At 40.3% G+C, this 19,734-nt stretch overlaps 1 protein-coding gene across 8 annotated transcripts in view; it reads right to left on the bottom strand.

Moving 5' to 3' along the window:
- The window catches only part of EXOC4 (exocyst complex component 4), a 421,385-nt gene that overhangs the window by 390,253 nt on the left and 11,398 nt on the right, over positions 1-19,734 (bottom strand). For all 8 annotated transcript variants that reach the window (XR_012623679.1, XM_074828084.1, XM_074828085.1 and 5 more), the window contains exons 2-3: positions 8,438-8,627; positions 5,329-5,523 (exon numbers count right to left, since the gene is read on the bottom strand). Coding sequence is in view for 7 of the 8 variants with exons in the window: in XM_074828084.1 (XP_074684185.1) it covers positions 5,329-5,523; positions 8,438-8,627 (385 nt within the window). In the remaining variant the exon portion in view is untranslated. The remainder of the gene's footprint in view (positions 1-5,328; positions 5,524-8,437; positions 8,628-19,734) is intronic.

The raw sequence follows: 19,734 nt of genomic DNA, 5'->3' as shown, positions 1-19,734 counted from the left end.
GATGGAGCCCTGATGTCCTGGAGATGGCTGAGCACCCGCCTGCCCATGGGAAGTGGGGAATGAATCCCTTGTTTTGCTTTCCTTGCACATGTGGCTTTTGCTTTACCTATTAAACAAGTTTTCTCACCTTTACCCTTCTGATTCTCTGCCCCATTCGGCTGCTGGGGGGAGTTAGCAAGCAGCTGGGTGAGGCTTAGTTGCCAGCTGGGGTCAAACAGAGTTTCATGGTCTATTAGAATTAACATATTTTTTAAAAAACTCTATATACTTTGACAAACTAGTATTAGTTCATTAAAATTGCAAAGCTAGACACATAAAAGCCAGGAAATGCAAAGAAAGTAGCCTAAGCAATTTTCATTTAATCGTATTACGATATGACCTTTAATTACTTGATTCAACAACATTTCTTCCTTCAACTGTTTTTAGCATTTCATCTCTTAGATTATTTAAACAAACGGGAAATATTAATTTCTCCCTATGGGTACCTCATGGGTCAACAGCAGAGCCAGAACAATTAGATCAACACCACAGACCTCTACGATACTTGAGTTAATTAAGTAACTGCTAGGTGGGGCGTACTGTCCTTCAACACACAGTCCAGTGCTGGGGGAGACCAGACACAGAACTGCTTCCTCTAAGCAAGAAACCTTCTGTCCTTGCCCACCACTGCCCATCCTGCTGTGTGTCCTCTGTTTCAAGTTCTGGCTTGGCTATAGTGTTGTATAGCACATCTAAAACATCTCTTCCAGAAGAATGTGGATTCCTGCCTTTCAGCAGCCAAGCTCAGGCTTCCAGGGCAAGGTGCTACCTGTACCCCCAACCCCAACTTGCCTCTGCTACCAGCTCCACTGCTCTCCTTTTTGGAGATTGCCAGCTGCCTTTTCTTAGGAAGCTCCTTCTGGGTCAGAATTCCCCTCTCAGCACCTGATTACAGAATCACAGAGTTATTTCAGTTGGAAAAGACCTTTAAGATCATTGAGTCCAACCATAAACCTCACACTGCCAAGTCCAGAACTAATCCATGTCCCCAAGTGCCACATCTACAGGTCTTTAAATACCTCCAGGGATGGCGACTCCACGACTTCCCTGGCCAACCTGTTCCAATGCTTGACAACCCTCTCGGGGATGAAATTTTTCCTAATATGCAATCTAAACCTCCCCTGGTGCAACTTAAGGCCATTTCCTCTCGTCCTATTGCTTGTTGCTTGGGAAAAGAGACCAACACCCACCTCACTACAACCTCCTTTCAGGCAGTTACAGAGAGCGGTAAGGTCTCCCCCGAGCCTCCTTTTTATATTAAACAAAAAATACACACGTGTGCGCACATCTGTACTCAATTGCCATATGGAAGTGAACATTACTTTTAGCAAAGAAGCGAGTGAAAAAAACAGATCCTTTACAGAAAAACGTACAAACTCATACTTTAAAAAAAGCATATACAGAAATTGAAAATAACTGAAGTGTATTTGATCTCAAACAGGAGTTCTAGCTGTTCTGGACCCTCCTAATTCTCCAAAGCTTCACGATTCAAAGGAGGTTGGAACTCGGTTCTTTGAACAGAACCTGTGTACGGTGCAATTACAGAACAGCAAACCTGATCCTCCCAGCTCTCCTCACCAGAGTGCGTATTATCAAGATGCTGGAGAACACAGAACGTGAATACATGATATTTGAAGCTCATCTGTGCTACTCTAGGTGGATACAGAATCAGAAACAAAAAAGCTGCCACTTAAAATTTTTAACTTCATACAAATGTAAGCTGTCACAAAATACCTTTGCATTGTGTTCAAACTACTGGGAAAAGCTGCCATTCTTTTATTAACAATTCTTCCCAGCATTACTCAGTCATTGCACATTAGAACCAGCAGCTGGAGAGTTTTGAGTGATAATGAAACCTGTAACAAGTCATCTTCAGCCGTCTTTTCCAAACAATAAGGGAATTAAAATTTCAATTTAAATGCAGAGGTTTGAAACACGCTTCAGTGGCAAAATTACTTCAATTAATGTGAGCGGAATACAAAGAACAGACTGCAGAAATGTGATGCAGCAGCCAGAAATTATGCCATTAGAGTGCTTGCATCAACCTAACACGATGACTGCAAAGGTCTAATTTCGACTGTACATATCACAAGGCTACAGGCAACAACATTAATCAGTGCTCCAATTTCCATGTGAGGGATACAAGCTCCTTGTGAGATCACTTTGGGCTTTTTATAAGCCATGAGCATCTGTTTACCTTGAGGAATGAAACAAAAGGACAGAGAGATCTATGTACACGCTGCATCCCTGACAGTTCAGTAATTATTTTACATAATATTCATATCATATAAAAAGAGAATGGAATTATCCTGCAGCCAGTGAGTGATTACAACATCACAGTCTTGCAGAGGCAGTGTTAACAGAAGATGGCAAAAGCCAATGAGCCCACAGCAACTTTTGTCTATGAAAAAGCTCCAAATGCAGGTAGGTTACTATTTCTTTACTACAGGTACACTTGCCCTCAAATGAGAATTGGAAGTGTCAATGAACAGCTGAAATAGCGAGTTCAGTTTTCACTTGAAGTTTCTCTGCATTCCTTGATATATTAGGAAAAAAAAACCAAAACCTAACAGCTGCTTTTTATATCTGTATCATTTGCCTTCTTAGAAAAGATACTCTATTCTGAAAACAAACAACAAAAACCAGCATGGTATACTGCAGAAGTCCATACTTCACCAAGACCTAATATTGGCTCTCGGGCAGCCTTACCTACACACACATATGTGTGTATGTATATAACTGTATATATAAAAAAACTGCACACACAATATATTGCAAACCAATAAAATATCACAAATATATACACTTTGCAAACCATTTCTAAAGCATATTATATGATAAATCGTAAGTATTGTCATTTTTCTTCTTCCACTTCCTATCTCATATTCCAGATAGGAAATTAATTACTTTTCTGGATTTTCCTTCTGAAAAGAACTTTTTGAATTTAAAAAAATAAAACAAAAAAAAAAAACAAAGTCACCAAACCAAGAGAACTGGCAAGTCTATCAGTAAAAGAAAGCACCAATATTTCAATTGATACTGATGTTGAGTACTGTGGTTTCCCCCCTACGCTGAAGGACCTTAATTTACATTTACTTCTTTATCTCTTATAACTGAAAATATCAGATGAACAACACACTATGATTTCCTATATCAGAAACCAAACAAAAGCTTTGGCAAAACCCGACTGCACTCTTCTCATATATATACTGCCTCAAGTCATTGCATTGCTGATCTGTTTTCAGGAATTCTAATAGATTTTACACAACATTTTATGAAGTATTATAAAAATTCCACTCTACATTACACAACAGAAATGGATACATTACCCATCCCAGGCGGCTTACAATACGGTGGGAAAGATAAGACAATAGTTCATTTTAGAAGGGCAGTGAGACTCTAAGGAGACTAAGATTGAGAGGGCTCCTGGAAGATTGTTTTAAAAAGGAAAAAGGGAAAAATGTGACCATATTATAAAAAGATGATTGCACCAGGTGTGGCATGAAAACAGGACATGAGCAACCAAAAAAAACAGGAAAGTGACAGCAGAGTGAAATCAGATAAGAGGATGAGACAACAACGACAAAAATGCAGATTAGGTTACACATGCCATCAGAGAAAGGGATGAGGAGACTGACATGGAACTGCTGAAAATGTTTCAGAGGGCACAAGGTAAGTTTTAGACAGTCATAGTTAAGGTAAAATGAGACAAAACAGAAAGAGGGAACTTAAAGTTCAAGTCTGGGCTCTAGGAATATCAGGTGACAACACTAAGATTTCCAGCTCTTTATCCTGTTGAATAATGACTTATTAAAAAGAAGAGGAGACACAGCTAAAAGAAATACAAAGGATAGTAAAGTTAAAAAAAAACCCAAAACACTAAGGAAAGCAATGAAAATATTTCCTTAAAGGCATTCTCTGGCAAACACAGAGGAATATAAACAGACATACTTCTTTTGCCTTCACTTTGGAATCACAGACTGCTTAAGGTTGGACGGGATCTCTAGAGAACAACTAATCCACCCCCCTGCTCAGGCATGGTCCCCTAGAGCCAGTTACCCAGGACCACATCCAGTCTGGTTTTGAAAATTTTCCCCAGTTGGACACTCCACAACCTCTCTGGGCAACCTGTCCCAGTGTTCAACCATCCTCACAGTAAAAAAAGTGGTTTCTTACGTTCAGATGTGATTTCCTTTGTTTCAATCTGTGTCCATTGCCTCTCCTCCTGTCACTGGGCACCACTGAGAAAAGTCACCCTCCCATCAGACATTTATAACCATCGATAAGATTTCCCTGAGGTTTCTCTTCTCCAAGTGAAGCAGTTCCAGCTCTCTCAGCCTCTCCTTACACGTGAGATGCTCCTGTCCCTTAAGCATCTTTGTGACCCTTCACTGGACTCGATCCAGTAACTCCATCTGTCTCTTGTACTGAAGAGCCCAGAACTGGACTCAGCACCCCACGTGTCAGGATTGAGAAGAGGGGAAAGATCACCTCCCTTGTAAAGTTTTTAATTACTGGTAGAAGACAGTTCCGGGAAAGAAAGTACTGGGGCCTGGTGAGGAAGTGTGCTTGTTAACCTTAGAAACAAGAGAAAGATTATTATTAGAGAAGTCCTGGAAACGTTTACCTCCACCACAAGACTGGAATTGAAAGGTATGCTTATAAAATAGGAAGAGGGAAAAACACATGAAGAGAGGGAGAAAAAAGATGAAAAAAAGAGCTGGAAATAAGTAGAAAGAATCAAGAGTCCTGGTAAAAGACCTAGAGGAAGACAGTGAGAGGCAAACACACCTAAATGGTGAAAGACAGTCTTCCCTCTGAATAATGGCCAAAGTTGCGAGTGCATTCTGGGATATGAAATAGGAGAGAAAGAGGATAGTTCTTCCATAACAAAAAGGATTTTGAAATAATTGATAAGATATAAAGAAAGAAGATGATACAGGCAGGTGTCTGGGAAATTAATTTTAAAATAAAGCACCAGATTGCAAAAGCAGAAGGATATCCTGTGTGCAGATCAAAGGGATAAGGAACTAAATGGTTACAGAAATCATCAGGATCAGGACACGTAAACAGGTAAAGACAGCTCTGACAGACAAGAGCTAAACCCAACAGGATGGGAGACTGTAACCTTAAGTCAAGTCAGGAAGGATCAAAACAAAACCAAACGGAAATTCCAGTACAAGAAAGCAGCAAATGACAAAAGAAGAAACTCAGCATGAAAAAAAGCAAATATTAGCATGGACAGCAGATCTGTCTGCGGCTGGTCAGACAAGAGGTACCACGTCTTACCAGCATGTCTGTAGCGTTGAGGTAGTGCTTGCTGGCCATGCACTGCTCCAGCTTCTGAGGCACCTGCTTGATGTTCTCGATCTCATCCAGCAAATTCAGGACGTGTTTGTGCTCAATCCCTTCAATCCACAGCTTGCGCAACTCATCCCGCTTGCAATGCAGCAGCATCTTGCATGATAGCAGATTCTCCTTCACCTACAAGCAACACGTCAAAAGATTAATTAAATCTGTCCCTCTAACTGGTGCTTCTAACATAGAGCAGCCCTTTCCCACAATTACTTTATTAGGAATTCCAAAAATAGCACAGTAGATTATAACCTAATCCAAGTTTCTTAAAGTTTCTGGTTATTCCTTTGGCTGAAAGGAAAACATACAGTACATACAAACCAGAACTGCTTTCACAGTGGAATGGTTTTTAGTACAGATTTTGTACCACTAGTGAAAATTTAACTGAAGTATTATAACACAAACAAACCCAGGATCCTATTAACCATGACCAAAGACTTACTTGCACGTTTTCCAAAAATCAATTCAGTATTTTGGCATACAGCAAGAATCCAATTTTCAGTGAAAGCAAATAAGCACTACTAATTTTTCCGCTGTAAACATTTTCCATCTGCCTATTAAATCTTTTGGCACGTCTCCTTCTTTCTTCAAATTTGGTGTCCATTTCTTGAAACATGACTAAGAGTACAATCATTTTCCCAATACGTTGAGCAATACCAATTTTTTTCTATGAGCTATGGTTTGACTGGAACTAAGAGCAGTTAAGATACAGTTCAATTCAGCATCTTCATTATTTATCAAGGCCATGACATCACCTAGAGAAACACCTTGGTGTTTGCCATTCAGTTTGTTTTCGAGCCTCGTGCCATCCTCTAAATGGCAAAGTCTCTGCTATTCTACCCCCTTTGGGCAACATCAAGAGTTTTTCTCTAGTCTTTCTGCTCAAACGCACAGCCCGCATTCCCCACTTTCAGGTTCTCCCAATATCCTCTGGTAAGGTCAGTATAACCTAGCTTTTCTTGCATAATGCAAGTCAATAATACATATTAAAATGTGGAAGCAATTAGCAACACAGCTTCACACATTGCTTTCACACTACTCTTGTTTTTGTGATAAGTTATGAATACTTAGGGTCCAACCTTTTCTCAGGCTGAACTCTCACTGAATTACACATGAAGAGAGACTCTCAGAAGTAGGCCCTTCAATTTATTTTTAAATAATGAGCCTTCAAAGCACTCCAGAAATCCCACTTCAGCTGCACATTCTCCTACCTTGTTCATCTAAAGGCAGTTTAAAAAAATACATGCAAAAGACACAGATGGACCAAAATACAGACAACTGGTAAATAACAACAGCTACATAAACCAGCCTCCATCCAGAGTCAGAAGAGACTGATTTCAATACAGAAACACTGCACCCTGAAATGTCCTGCTGAAAAGAATAACAGAAAAATCCTCAGTCAACAGAAAACCTAATATAAGAGTGTCACAACTTGCTGCAAAAGCAAACTAAAATGCATCCAGAGTTCATTTCAGTTTTAATCCCTGTTCAATACCTTAACTTTAAAAGTTTCACTGACCTAGCACACCATCAGCAGTGGACTGCTGTTACATAGAACCAAATTAGGTCAGTAAAACAATCATGGGGCCAGGAGGAGTCTCACAAGACATTCCCACTCCAGTCCTTGCAAGAAAGAAGATCAGCTGTATCTACATTTGGGAGCAGGGGATGGTGTGAACAGCAAATCTTTAAGAACAAACCTCCTTTTGGTAGACCCAATTGTTTCTACTTCATAGTTCAGTTTTACAGTAGTAACACCTCTAAAACTAGATTCAAAACCGAGCCTTTCCCAGCAGGAATTCATACAAGAATTGACTACAAAAAGTAGTCCAGATCCCTCTGTGTATCTGTCTATCACTTTCATGACTCCTAATGCAAGGAAACTCCTGTGCTTTCATCCACCTTCCACAAGAGGGGAACATCAAAAGAAAGTCTGATAGTGTAATACAGATTGATGACAAGCCAGACCTGGGGCTTCCCATGAGATTAGGTCAAAGCTACTTCAATACATATTGACCAAAACTAATAAGAAAACTTAAATATCAAAAGGTCCTTCACCCTTACAGTCATTCTTCTAGGCGGGACCACAAAAGGTCACACCCCTATACGTTTGTTTTGACCTCTGCAAAGCTTCGTATACTGCGTGAAAATAGGCCACTGGCTACAGTTGATTTCAAATTTTGCACAATTGATCTCTGCTTTCAAAGTATTGAGCTTTATACATAAATCCTAGAATGAACTCTTACCCTTGGAAAGCATCAGAATGGCCTCATTTTCTTTGAAAATACAAAATGAATTTTAAAAGCCAGAAGGGTCAGTATGTAGCCCCAGAAGGGTAAAAGCCTACTGCTCCTAAAGCACTGCTGTGAAAGGTTTTAAGATGAGACCTCCACAGAGCCAGGAAAAAAAAAAAAAAAAAACTGAATAAATCTGGTGCCTAGTTTGCAAAGTTTAGGTATGGCAAACTACACAGGAAGTAAAAGATAGGACAGCAGACCAAAGAACTAATCTACTGCTGCAGGGAGAGAGCAGATGGAACAAGTCCACAACAAAGAGTGCCAGAGTTATTTACTGGCACGCTACTGAAGTGTGAGCACTCAAAATACAGAAAGATATGGGGGCACAAAGTTCATGTACATTCACACAACAGAACTGAGTTTGGAAATAGCATCAAAATTCATATTCTCTGAGGAAAAAGCAAGATGATGAATCACCCAGACTATTTAGGAGGTCGTTGGAGGCCAACATATCAAAACATGAACAGATTAGATGGAAAGGTGTTAGCTTCACAGCCCTTAGACTTCAAAAACCTGATAGCAACATGCCCAGACAATAAATGAACAGAGGGCACCGCAAAGCTTTGCGCTTCATATCCACCTCTCGTTCTGCTTTTTAATTACTTGTGTTCTCAAACAACAGAGAGATCCTATCAATAAAAGGCCAGTACACAGGAAAAAGATAGAGAAGCTGCACGGATTTGTACTCAGGGTACACGCTCTCGAGCGGATGCAAACACAGGAAGAGCCGCAAAGGCAGACTTCACCTGTTTGATCTTGTTGCGCGAGTTGGTGATGCGCTCTGTGATGCTCTGGTACGTGCGGATCGCGGTGGTGAGCTCGGTGTAGTGCTGGACAATGAGCTCATCCAAATCCCGGTCACACTTCTCATAAGCTTCTTCCAGGCGGCCTTTCTCAGTCTCTCGGTCCTCAACATCATCACTGGTAGATAAAGTCCTAAAGACAAAAAATGTATGAAAATAGGTATTTTAAAATTATCTATAAGGACAGGAAGCCTAAAAAATGCACTGCCTACCACAAACCAGTCACTCCTATTAGTCTGTACACTTCACTGAGTGAAGCTTATTTCTGGTAAACATGTCTGTCTAGTGTTCAGCAGAGAACAATGTACTTCAAGAAAACAAAAAACCATAAATATTGTGCTTTATTACTTGCCCAATTTTCAGATGCTTCAGAGCTTCTTTACTACATAACTGGATTTATGAAAAGGGAAAGTTATCTGTTACTTATCATATTTCCAGAGCGTCATTAATATGGGCACAGTATAACCTATGACATATATCCTGATTTATTACTTACAAAGAACCATAAAGAAGAAATTCTGCTTTGGACTCAGGGACCAGTGCAACTATTTGTTAGAAGTGTTGCAGTTACTACTACTTACCTGCCAAAAGTACACTAGGGATATCACAAGTACACAGAGAAATCTATCAAAAGCCTCCCCATCCCTTCCTATAGTCAATCTGTTCTCAAATGTATGCCAGTACAGCAAAGAAGTGTCACAGGCTCTTATTTCCACACACACCCCAATTTATTTTAACTTCTGAGTAACATCATCTGGAAAGATTTTAAATTTATTTTTCTTTTAAATCAATGAAGTTTGAGATTCCAACAAAACCGTTGAAAATTTAATGGAACTGGCACAGAAGACAAAAGCTTCTTGGTGTCTCTCCAAATTTCTACTCAAGAATCAATGCAATCTTCTTTCTCTCCCTTCACCCTGCTCACCACCTGCTCTCGAGATCCATCCTGCTACCGGATCCAGGAGCCCACACCTGGAATGACTCCATGGCACTACCAGAAAGACCCAGGAGACAACAATAACCAAAAAGACATATCCTGCTCTCCTACAGTAGGTAGCACTCCAAAAGTTGGTTTGTGCAAAAAAGGCATCCTGAATTTTCCTCGTCTTTTATCCTTGGAAGGGTAGCTATGGTCCCTACAGGTTCCTGTTTTAAATCAGCAATATAGCCATTGAAAACTGCATTTCATGGTGAAAAAGAGAAAACTCATTTAGGATCAGTTATAGTAGTTATGACCTAAACAGTGGTATATCACAACCTTAAGAACAAGCAGGGATGAATTCTATTGCGCTACTTCAGACAATTTCTGAATCACTTTAAAGAACTTCTGATAAGAAAATATGCAAAAAACCAGATATTTAAAAAAAAAATTACTGCATACAGACTGGTTTGGATCATATGCTTGAACATCATGAAACAATCACAACTTATAAAGAAATCTGGAGCATCTACTTGCTGAAAGTGAGATGCCTTTAAAAATCCAACCAGTAGAGCTTGAACATGTGGAGACCATTATTTTATCTAAATCACAGAAGTTTAGGCCTCTGAACTGAGACACCATCTTAAGATGGTATGTGTGGTACACTGAAAGAGTTTAAAAATAGTAAAAAACTAGAAGGAGTACTGTTTCCAACCCTAAAGACTGTGAAAAGATACATCAGGAGTAAGAGAGAGTTTCTTGATTTTCTTCTTGATTTCTTAAGCTATTTGTATGGAAAAGGTCCAATAGTTGGAAGGAGACAAAAAACCCACTGCTGAACGCTGCTGCCGCTCTCTGCTACCGTAACAGCTTTCACTTTGGATTTGTTAAATCAATGAGGTCCAGTCAAACTACAACCCCTATCTCCCGCTGTATATCTCCTGCTGTCAAGTAAGAAAGAAAATATGTTTTTCTTGCAGTAACAGTCACTTGTCCTCTACAGTAAAAGTTAGAAGGTGAGAACTGCTTGCACATCACTGAAAAATAACAAAGGAGAGAAACCTACTTCCTTATGGTTTATTTAAGAGTATCTTCAGTGACAACAAGCACGACACAAGAAGGGTTAGTATTTGATAGATTTTTCTCAATTCTTCAATACCCTTAGGAAAGTAGTACGAACTCAAGTGCAAAAGCTCTTCTCAGATAAACATACACAAAGAACTTAACTCAAACATACAAGAAACACTCCCTCTCCCTCAGAAAGTCGAGACATACCCAAAATTTCCAGTTCACTACTCTTTCCTCCCTTCAAAGAAAAACAACAGGCTGTACCACCTACTCAAGGGCTCCATCTTTAAAAAGGAGAAGGAAAAAAAAAAAAAGCGCCATTTCACAGGGGATCACGATCCCAGAAAGAGCAGCTAAGAAAACTCAAGTGAGCAAGCAAATCTGCACTACCATATGGAATACGGCACGAGAGGAGGACAGGAGCACACGCGCACTTGTCCTACTCAGCTACCAAGGACAGAAGAATTACAGCCAAAATATATCCTACAAAACTCTAAAAGAAGACAATGTACCCAAGTGATGTATTTTCCTTTACACAGTTTTAACACTCCTTTCACTTTCAGATGGCAGTGGCAGAAGGGTAACAGATACCACATGGAAATGAGGAGAAGAGATCCTCTTTCTTTTGTTATGCCTCAGACTATCGGCGTGGGTGCCTCACACCCTCCTCCCCACTCCCAAATACCAAGAGCTGCATGTTTTACAGGGGATGCGGGTGCACCTCTCCCCTTGCACAAAGAACACGCCGAGATGAGAACCCCCCTCCTCACTCCACTGGCAGCATAGCTTCTACCAATACATAAAATTTATTTGTAGCATTTCAAGTTTCATGCTTCATGGTCGCTACAGAAACAGGAATGCTTTCTAATGTTATTACATTCATATTCTACTCCCAAACATTCTTAGTTCTGTCTTAAATCACGTTTTCACAAAAAAAAAAGATATTTCTCTTCATTTGTACTCTGTGCAAAGCACTTCAATATCATGCAAAAAAACCCTGAAAAATAAAACCAGCAGTACAGTGGTTAGAGAATAAGCCCGGAATTAAGAAATCTGGGTTAGAGCCTCTGCTCCACCGCAGACCTCCGACATCGTGCTCACAGCACCCTCACGCTGCAGACTACATCTTGACACTAGAGCGCGAGCTACACACAGCTCTTAGCTACTACAGACTCCTGGTGTACATATCTGCACTTCAGTGGAATGGGCTGAGCAGGCAGGTCCGTGTCCCGGTGGCCTGGGGAACACGCAGCACTGGTTCCTCAAACAAACAATTACATGCACCAAGTACTGCGGAAACACTCAATGCTGTTAGCAGAGGTCACATAAACATTTCAGCCAAAGTTACGTAAGAAGATATGCTAGGAAACAAAGGAAAGCATACAGTTAATGCAGCAGTATTAAACACACAGCACCTGTGAGACGCAGCGCAGTTTGGGTTCATGCTATAATAGATGAATAGAAAGCACGCGCCTGGCAGTAAATCATCCTCCATTAAGAGTTCTTGCAGATGAATACGCTTTCTTTGTGAAGAACTGCTCATTTTTCCTAGAAAAATGTTCTTCAGCATGGTTACGCCAGACACAAACGTATATCCTTTTTAGGAATTGACGTATTGTTCTGAGTTTGAAGCTGAACAGTATTGCTTGTCTCAGTAGTTAATGAAAACATCGATTCTCTCTAACCTGCGTTATAGATTGCAGGAGAATCGTGGATTGCTACAGACAACGTAGAAGCAGAACCAAGTTGGACTGTATCACGGACTAGAAAACTTTTTTGCTTTAATTAAACAAAATTCAATTTCAAAATTCTTGATTTGCCAAAGCTGTTGAAGCTTTGACTTGAATCCATCTGCAGTGCCAGTAGTTTGTTACAAAAGCTAAAGATCTTTCTCCAAGGCTAAGACTACATCAGTGTAATGTCTGAGGATGTCACGAGTCTTTTCTAATGCTCCAGCAAGTTCCTGCCCAACTCATGCTTCCTGACAACTTCCAGTCACATCCATATTTTTTAAGCTGATTCCAACTGTGCTGCCTAGTTGTTTTTGTCCCTGTAATTGAGTTTAACTTGTCGTCTGTAGGAAAAATACTTTTTGTTAAAAACACTTGACATTTCCACAGCCAAAACATAGATGTTTATGAAGCCTGAGAGAGAGCTCACAACAGGACCTGTATCTTAGAAACCACAAAACATGTCAAGAGATGGACAAAGCTAGTATAGCTGGAAATCAGAAGCCTTTGTGAGATACCACAAGCTTATTCCTGCTGAAATGATATAATGACAATGTCTAACAAAGTATCAATTTTAGCTGTCATTTTGCTATTTGTCTGCTTAGATATATAACATATACCTGCTGCCATCTTCAGCAGAATCAAGACACTTTAGGGGGGAAAAAACAGCCCATCTGGCTGAGCACTACACACCTTCTCACAGTCTAAATTCCAAAGAATTCATCTTTTAAACCCACAACACAGCCAGTAGTAGCATGAAAATATTGCCAACCCATATTAAAAAGAAGGATAACAGGAATATAGAAGTCTTGAAGCTCCACGCCGTCCAACCTGACTTCAGGAACCTCAGCAGCACGTGCTGGGAACGTAGTTGCCAATTAAGTCTTTTTCTACACTTTACAATTCTCTGAAAAATAAGCTTAATATACAGCAGTAGCCCAGAATCCAAAAAGATGAGAGCAAGACAAAGGAATCACTCTGCTGCTGTATAAAACCCTACTATGCCCATACTTAATGTGTACAGTTCTGGTCTCCTCTCTCTTCTGTTGCCCTTGGAAGGGCAACAAAAACAACGGAGGGGATGAAGCAGTTGTTCTCTGCAGGGATGCTAAGGCCAAGACTCTTCCATTTGGGAAAGAAAACACTGCAAGGAGGTATGACTGAGGTCTGCAGAAGTCAGAAATTAGATAAATAACGTAAACGCAAAACAGTTTTTCACCAAATCATGCACTACTAGAACTAGTGGCACTTGTTGAAGCTAACAGGAGATCAGTTTAAAATTAAGTGTGCTCACTTACACTTCAGGGAGTGAACTCCTGAACCCTGCGGCAGGATTTGAGGCTCAGCACATCAGCAGATTCAGAAAAAGGACTTAAATGTATACACAGACAACAGATCAAAACAAATACTGAAAGAAACTAGCTGGGATGTCTCCTCCAACGTCCCTAACCCAATAACTGCAGACACTGGGGAAATATAGAGGCACTGGACACCAAGACGTGGCCAGGCCTGCATCCCCTCTCTAACATTTTGTATTATCACTGTTGGAGACAAACTACCAGGCTGGAGGAACCATTAATCTGCCTCAAAAGAGCATTTCTTTGGTCTAATCCTCTGGAAGACTCCCATCATGCAGACCACCTACAGCTAAGTAATGTTTTGGAGCTGCTGGAGCTGATGTTACCCAACTCCTGTGCACGTACACGCAAACACACACAGAGTAGGTGCCAACGTGGGGCCTTCCCTTCACCTTACCAGGATATTTCAGCATCCAAACCTGCAAGAAGTCAAGACAACCGTGATTCATTTTGCGGTTCCAGGTGAAACCACTGTGCTGTCAAGCAGCAGGAGGGGGGAGAAAAGAAGAATTACAAACTTCCACAAAACGCTGCTTTGTACAGCCCAGGGATGCCCCCACTCAGGATGAGATCTTATCAACACACCGTTACATATTTTTCCAGCCTGTGATCCTAACCTGCGAGACTTGAACTCAGGGGAAGTTTCAGGCTCAGTCAACTGCCATGTTCCAGGATTTCCAGCTGGCTCTGTCGGATGCACCAGCTGGGAAATCTTCCCAGAATTAACACCTGTCCTGGGAACCTCTCACTTTCTTTAATTACCTGTTTTGGGAAAATATTGTGGAAACAATCATCACTAAAAATAACATACTCATATTTTGACTGGAAAATTTACTTGTATTTAGAGCCCTTTAGTCTGCTCTAGTTTAAAACATTAAAGTGACCACTTACTACGCCTAAAAGGATAAATAATTCTGCACAACAACAAAGAATTGAAACCTAACATGTTTTTTTTTCCCCTCCATTCACATGAGTTTGCCTTAAATACCTGTGGATTATTTCTTTATGGACAGGATAAAAGTTTAAATCACAACCCAAGATCCAAATGGAGAAAAGCAACATCAGAGACTGCTTTTTCATTTATTTTACTGAAAGACCAGCAAGTTTCAGAAGTATAAGGTTTTGATTTTAGGACTTGGTTATTTCCAGTCATTATGGGAGTCTGGATTAATGGCTGGAGAACAGAAAAGAAGCGCATGTGTGATCCATCCCACAATCATGTACTGAAGAACCATCAAAGAGCACTTAGAGAAAAGCAAACCCATTCTTTAATGGATGAGAATAGCAAGAGAATAGCAATATATAAATAAGGGGAAGTGAAGCTGTTTCAAGCCAAACTGTCAGAAACAAGTGTGCTATGAAACTGAGAATGCCTCTTCTGTTGTTTTTTTTTTTTTTTTAAATCACATTAAACCTTTTCCCAGACAATAATTTACATTTTTGTTCACCGTGGCTGTAACATATAAATTTCTGCAACATATTCAAAAGCAGTACAAGCACTTACACCTGCTCACGGCCACCAGTAAGACCCTTCTGCTCATGTTCTTCTCACATCACTGTATCAGTCAGATGAGTCCTCACTTAACCTACTTAAACCAGAACTAACTCACCACCTTTTTTCTACTCCCGTAATTTATTACTATGTATTTTCCTCCTTCAAAAACAGAACATTAAATCCTTGAAGTCTAGCAGCATCTGTAACTATAAAAAGGAGTGATGTCACTTTGAATCCGAAACATTACCTTGTACACCTGAATTACCTACCTAAGCCGCCCAGTACAGGAGCCATTTCTTTTTCTTGGTCTGCGGAAAAAAAAAAAAAAAGAAAAAAAAAAAAGCAAAGCAAGGAATACTTAATATTCTTGAGATTATATATGTTCCTGCTAACACTGCAGAAAAGTAAGCCAAGGGCATCTTTGCTTGCTTCAGTTCTATTAAAATGTGTGGCAAGGAAGAAGAAAAGTCAACACACTGTTTGCCAAATAGAAAGGATCAAAATTGTTTGGGAAAGGAACTTTGCAGAAAGAACTTTGAAGGGGGAATTACAAAACAGGACAGGATTGTGAAACAGTGATAAATATACATTAGCTTTTTAGAACTCCCTGAAAAACAAAAGCATTTAAAACATATGACAAACAGAAGGAACGTCAATTTAGATACCGAGTACACGCAGGTTATGAACTCAGTGGGGATCTCCAGTAGGGTTCCCTGATCAGTTGCCTTGTTTTTTCATTTTCATTTTTCTAAATGAGAATCCGCCTCCCCTGTAAGATACCTGTAATTTGTACTTGGCAGCTGGATGGCTGCATATGCCTATCTCATTAGCAAGAGCTCAATAGGATTAGACTAATTCCAACTGGATGTTAGTCTGTTAAGACACATTTTTATGCTACAGTAAAACAAATTCATTGAGCCAAATCTCATTGACTTTTGATTTTACACAGTTAAAAATACAGATTACACAAATGCAGAATGCTTAATTCCTTGGAGTCACTTCCACATATGGAAGACAGGATAGAGCAGAAGATGATCAGACACAATCCTGAAATGTTTTTATCGTGGGATGCACAGCATTTTTCATACAAGAAAAAAAAACGAGGCTTGCTATTTTCCCTGAGGTCAGTGAATTTACACTGGAATTAAATTAATAAAAAAAAGGTCCATTGGGACTATTCATTTTCATTGAATTTGATCTGTAGATCACAAGCATTTTTCATCTCCGCTTTCCAGCATCCAACTCAAATAACTAGCAGAGGGACTATGTGGAAAGACTTTTACCGGAGTCCTGAAGCACTGTCATTCTGCAGGATGCCTAAAGCCTTAAACTGCCTGAACCCAAAAGTATGTTTAAATCTACCCTCACCTGTTGCTTTACAACAGTTCCACAGACTGTAGCCATCAAAAGCTGAAGAGTCATTCAAAACACCGGGAGGCGAGATTTCTGATTTCTGGACGCTTACCTATAAATGCTCAACAGGGTATCTGGAAGCAGTTGGAAAACCCACTTTGTGGTTAAAACTTTCTTCTCTCCACAGAGCTGAGTCTCAGCATTTTCCCCTGAGCAGCAAAATGAAATGCTCCTCTCACTAAAACACTAAGGAGCTTTGAGAAAGTCACACAATGTCTCATTTTTATAATGCAGAAATGCTACAGGTTATAGCTACTCTTTACCATAGTAAATAAATACGGTGCACTTAGAAAATGCAACACATTAAGTAGGGATAAAAGACACTTTTCTCTAAGAACCAATGTAATTAATCTGGTTCCAGCAACAACTAACACCAGCAGATTCCATACACTATATAACAAGTTCTTCTCACACTATGGACTTAGTGTTGGCTATTTGTGTTTTGACAAAGCAATGTTTTTCACAGACCTATCCAAGATCCGCAGGTGCCTGGACTACAGAACTACCAGAGAATCTCATCTCCTCTGTAAATTTACTCCTACAGTGTGGTACATTCATTTGGGGAGGAAGAAAAAAAAAAGAAAAAAGCGAAGTCTGCAACATTCAAACAACGCAAGAAAAACAGGCAGATGATGTACAAGGACAGAAAACAAGCCATAATTTCTTCACAAGCTAATAAATTTCTTTTGCTGTTGTGAACTGAAAGAACATGATGTTTACTAAGCTATTCAGCAGCAGAAGAAAACAAACACCATTGTACTACACATCATGTGGCACAACAGATAACTACAGGAGTACAGAAATGCAGTACAGAGATGATCAGCTGCAAAACTACAAAGCAATTCACCTCCCTTCGTAACATGCTAGTTTTGAGCTTCAAATGCACTCCAGCCCCAAAACAGGATTTAACATCACAGCTCCCAGCACCCCAGAAAGCACGCCACACACAGATTAATCTTTATTCTGTGTAACACCCATGTTCCCACAAACGTGCAGCTTATCCACACCAACAAACTACTACAAAATAAGCTCTGATGCGAATGAAATGCACAACAGACTTCTTTGCTCAGTCCCCACATCCCAAGTTTAGTGCAAACTGAGAATAGCCACAGGGGCAGTGACTAAGAAATGCTTTTTCTGGGGCATCCTGTGACTCTTAATAGGAAAAGCCCTTGCAAAGCCAGCAACAGGCATCACTGCAGGTACTTTAGGCAGCTGCAGCACCAACGAGCTCAGGCTGGCGCTAGAACCACAAAGCTTCAAGGGGACTGTTTTGTGCTGAGACACCTACAGCAAATGTGGAAAAATTTGGGTTCCTGAAGAAATCCACTCATCTTTCTCTCCAAGGGATGCACAAATGAACGAGTCTCCTCCATCTGCATTTTCAAATTTACTTTCCTGTTTGACAGTAAAGATTTAGGTTTAGCATATGCTGCTGTCCTACTAGTGTACCTCGGGCTGATGCATCAGAGAAGCAACTCTCATCTATTTTCCCCTCTCTTTTATTCTACAGGGGCCAATAACAAAAATAGGTCAGTCAGACACAAATCCATGAATTTCTGAGCTCCAAATACCCACAGTCCAACCCTGTTTTTTTCTGCAGTGTGCTGAATGCCCTTATACCACACACAAGCTCTCGGTTTTCTGAACCTGAATTCAGGGTGCAATCCACACCACTCCTGCTTCATCAAGTACCTTGTCGCTGCATTTCCTTCATTAGAATCACAGAATCATTCAGGTTGGAAAAGACCCTTGGGATCATCGAGTGCAACCATCAGCCCTACTCTACAAGGTTCTCCCCTACACCACATCCCCCAACATCTCATCCAAACGACCCTTAAACACACCCAGGGATGGGGACTCCACCACCTCCCTGGGCAGCCTATTCCACTCTCTCACCACTCTTTTTAAACCTCCCCTGTTGCAGTTTAAAGCCGTTCCCTCTTGTTCTGTCACTAATCACCTGTGAGAAGAGACCAGCACCAACCTCTCTACAACGTCCTTTCAGGGAGCTGTAGAGAGTGATGAGGTCTCCCCTCAGCCTTCTCTTCTTCAAACTAAACAGTCCCAGCTCCTTCAATCTCTCCTCACAGGATTTATTCTCCAGGCCCTTCCCCAGCTTCGTTGCCCTCCTCTGCCCTCGCTCCAGCCCCTCGAGATCTCTCTCGTATTGAGGTGCCCAAAACTGGACACAATACTCCAAGTGTGGCCTCACCAGTGCAGAGCACAAGGGGACTATCACCTCCCTACATAAGAGTGTTTTCTCCACCAAATCTTGCATTTAGTTGCTCCCATCACCCCCATATTTCGCACTGTGGCAAAAGGAAGTTAACAACAACCTTTAAGACTCTCCATTTACAGACATCAACCTCAAAATTACAGCTCCAGCAGGAACCAGATTCAAGACTCACCAAGAATTTCTGTTTACACTGAGAAGTCTCATATTTCCCCACACAGCTTCTATTATCAAGGGTTTTAGTCTGTTTTCCAGGGCAGATGAGTAATTTCTTTTGCCAGCCCACCAGTTAGCTTCCTACCTGTCCAATAAAATGCCAAGAAAATTAGATTGAGTGTCAATTTTAAGAGAAAATTGTTAACGCTAATGAACAATAAATGTTTCATTTCTTCAAATTTGCTTCTTCTGATGCCTCCAGCTAGGTTGGGTGGATAACTGCCTGCCTATTTTACCTACCCTAAGGGCAGACCTGTTAAGTATGATTACTGCTAAGCCATGGATAGTAAACGGAGTCTTAATTATCAATTTCTTGACTAGAGAATTTGTTTCACAGGAAGAACATTGTAATAACAGTATGTGGGCATTATGCTTCTGTAGTTTTTTATTAAACAAAAGTGAAAGAACAGATACCGTGTGCAAAAAGCAAGTATGTGTTTTAGAAAATTAATGCCAAGTTAGCACCTGCAACACACTACCAGGGGTTCTCAACCTTTCCTTCATCACAGACCCTCTTTAAATACTTTTTGTGGCTACAGACCACCAAGACTTAATTCAGGATTTAAAGCACTAGGCTGCATCAAATATTTATTTCAATTTTCTCATGAAGGGTCTTCAAATTGGGAGAGAGGTGGAAATAAGTTAATCTGTTAATGCACACACTCCTATTATATCTTTATTGCAATGATTCCATATGAATTTTAAATAACAGCATCAACACTCTTTTGTTCAATTGGCCCATTTTATGGTATTTTAATGTGCTAATTCTGAATTTGATGCCAATTTTTACATTAAAATTTGATGA

The sequence above is a fragment of the Strix aluco genome, chromosome 5 (assembly GCF_031877795.1).
Source record: "Strix aluco isolate bStrAlu1 chromosome 5, bStrAlu1.hap1, whole genome shotgun sequence".
Taxonomy (NCBI): domain Eukaryota; kingdom Metazoa; phylum Chordata; class Aves; order Strigiformes; family Strigidae; genus Strix; species Strix aluco.
This window is presented reverse-complemented; position numbering and strand designations above follow the sequence as displayed.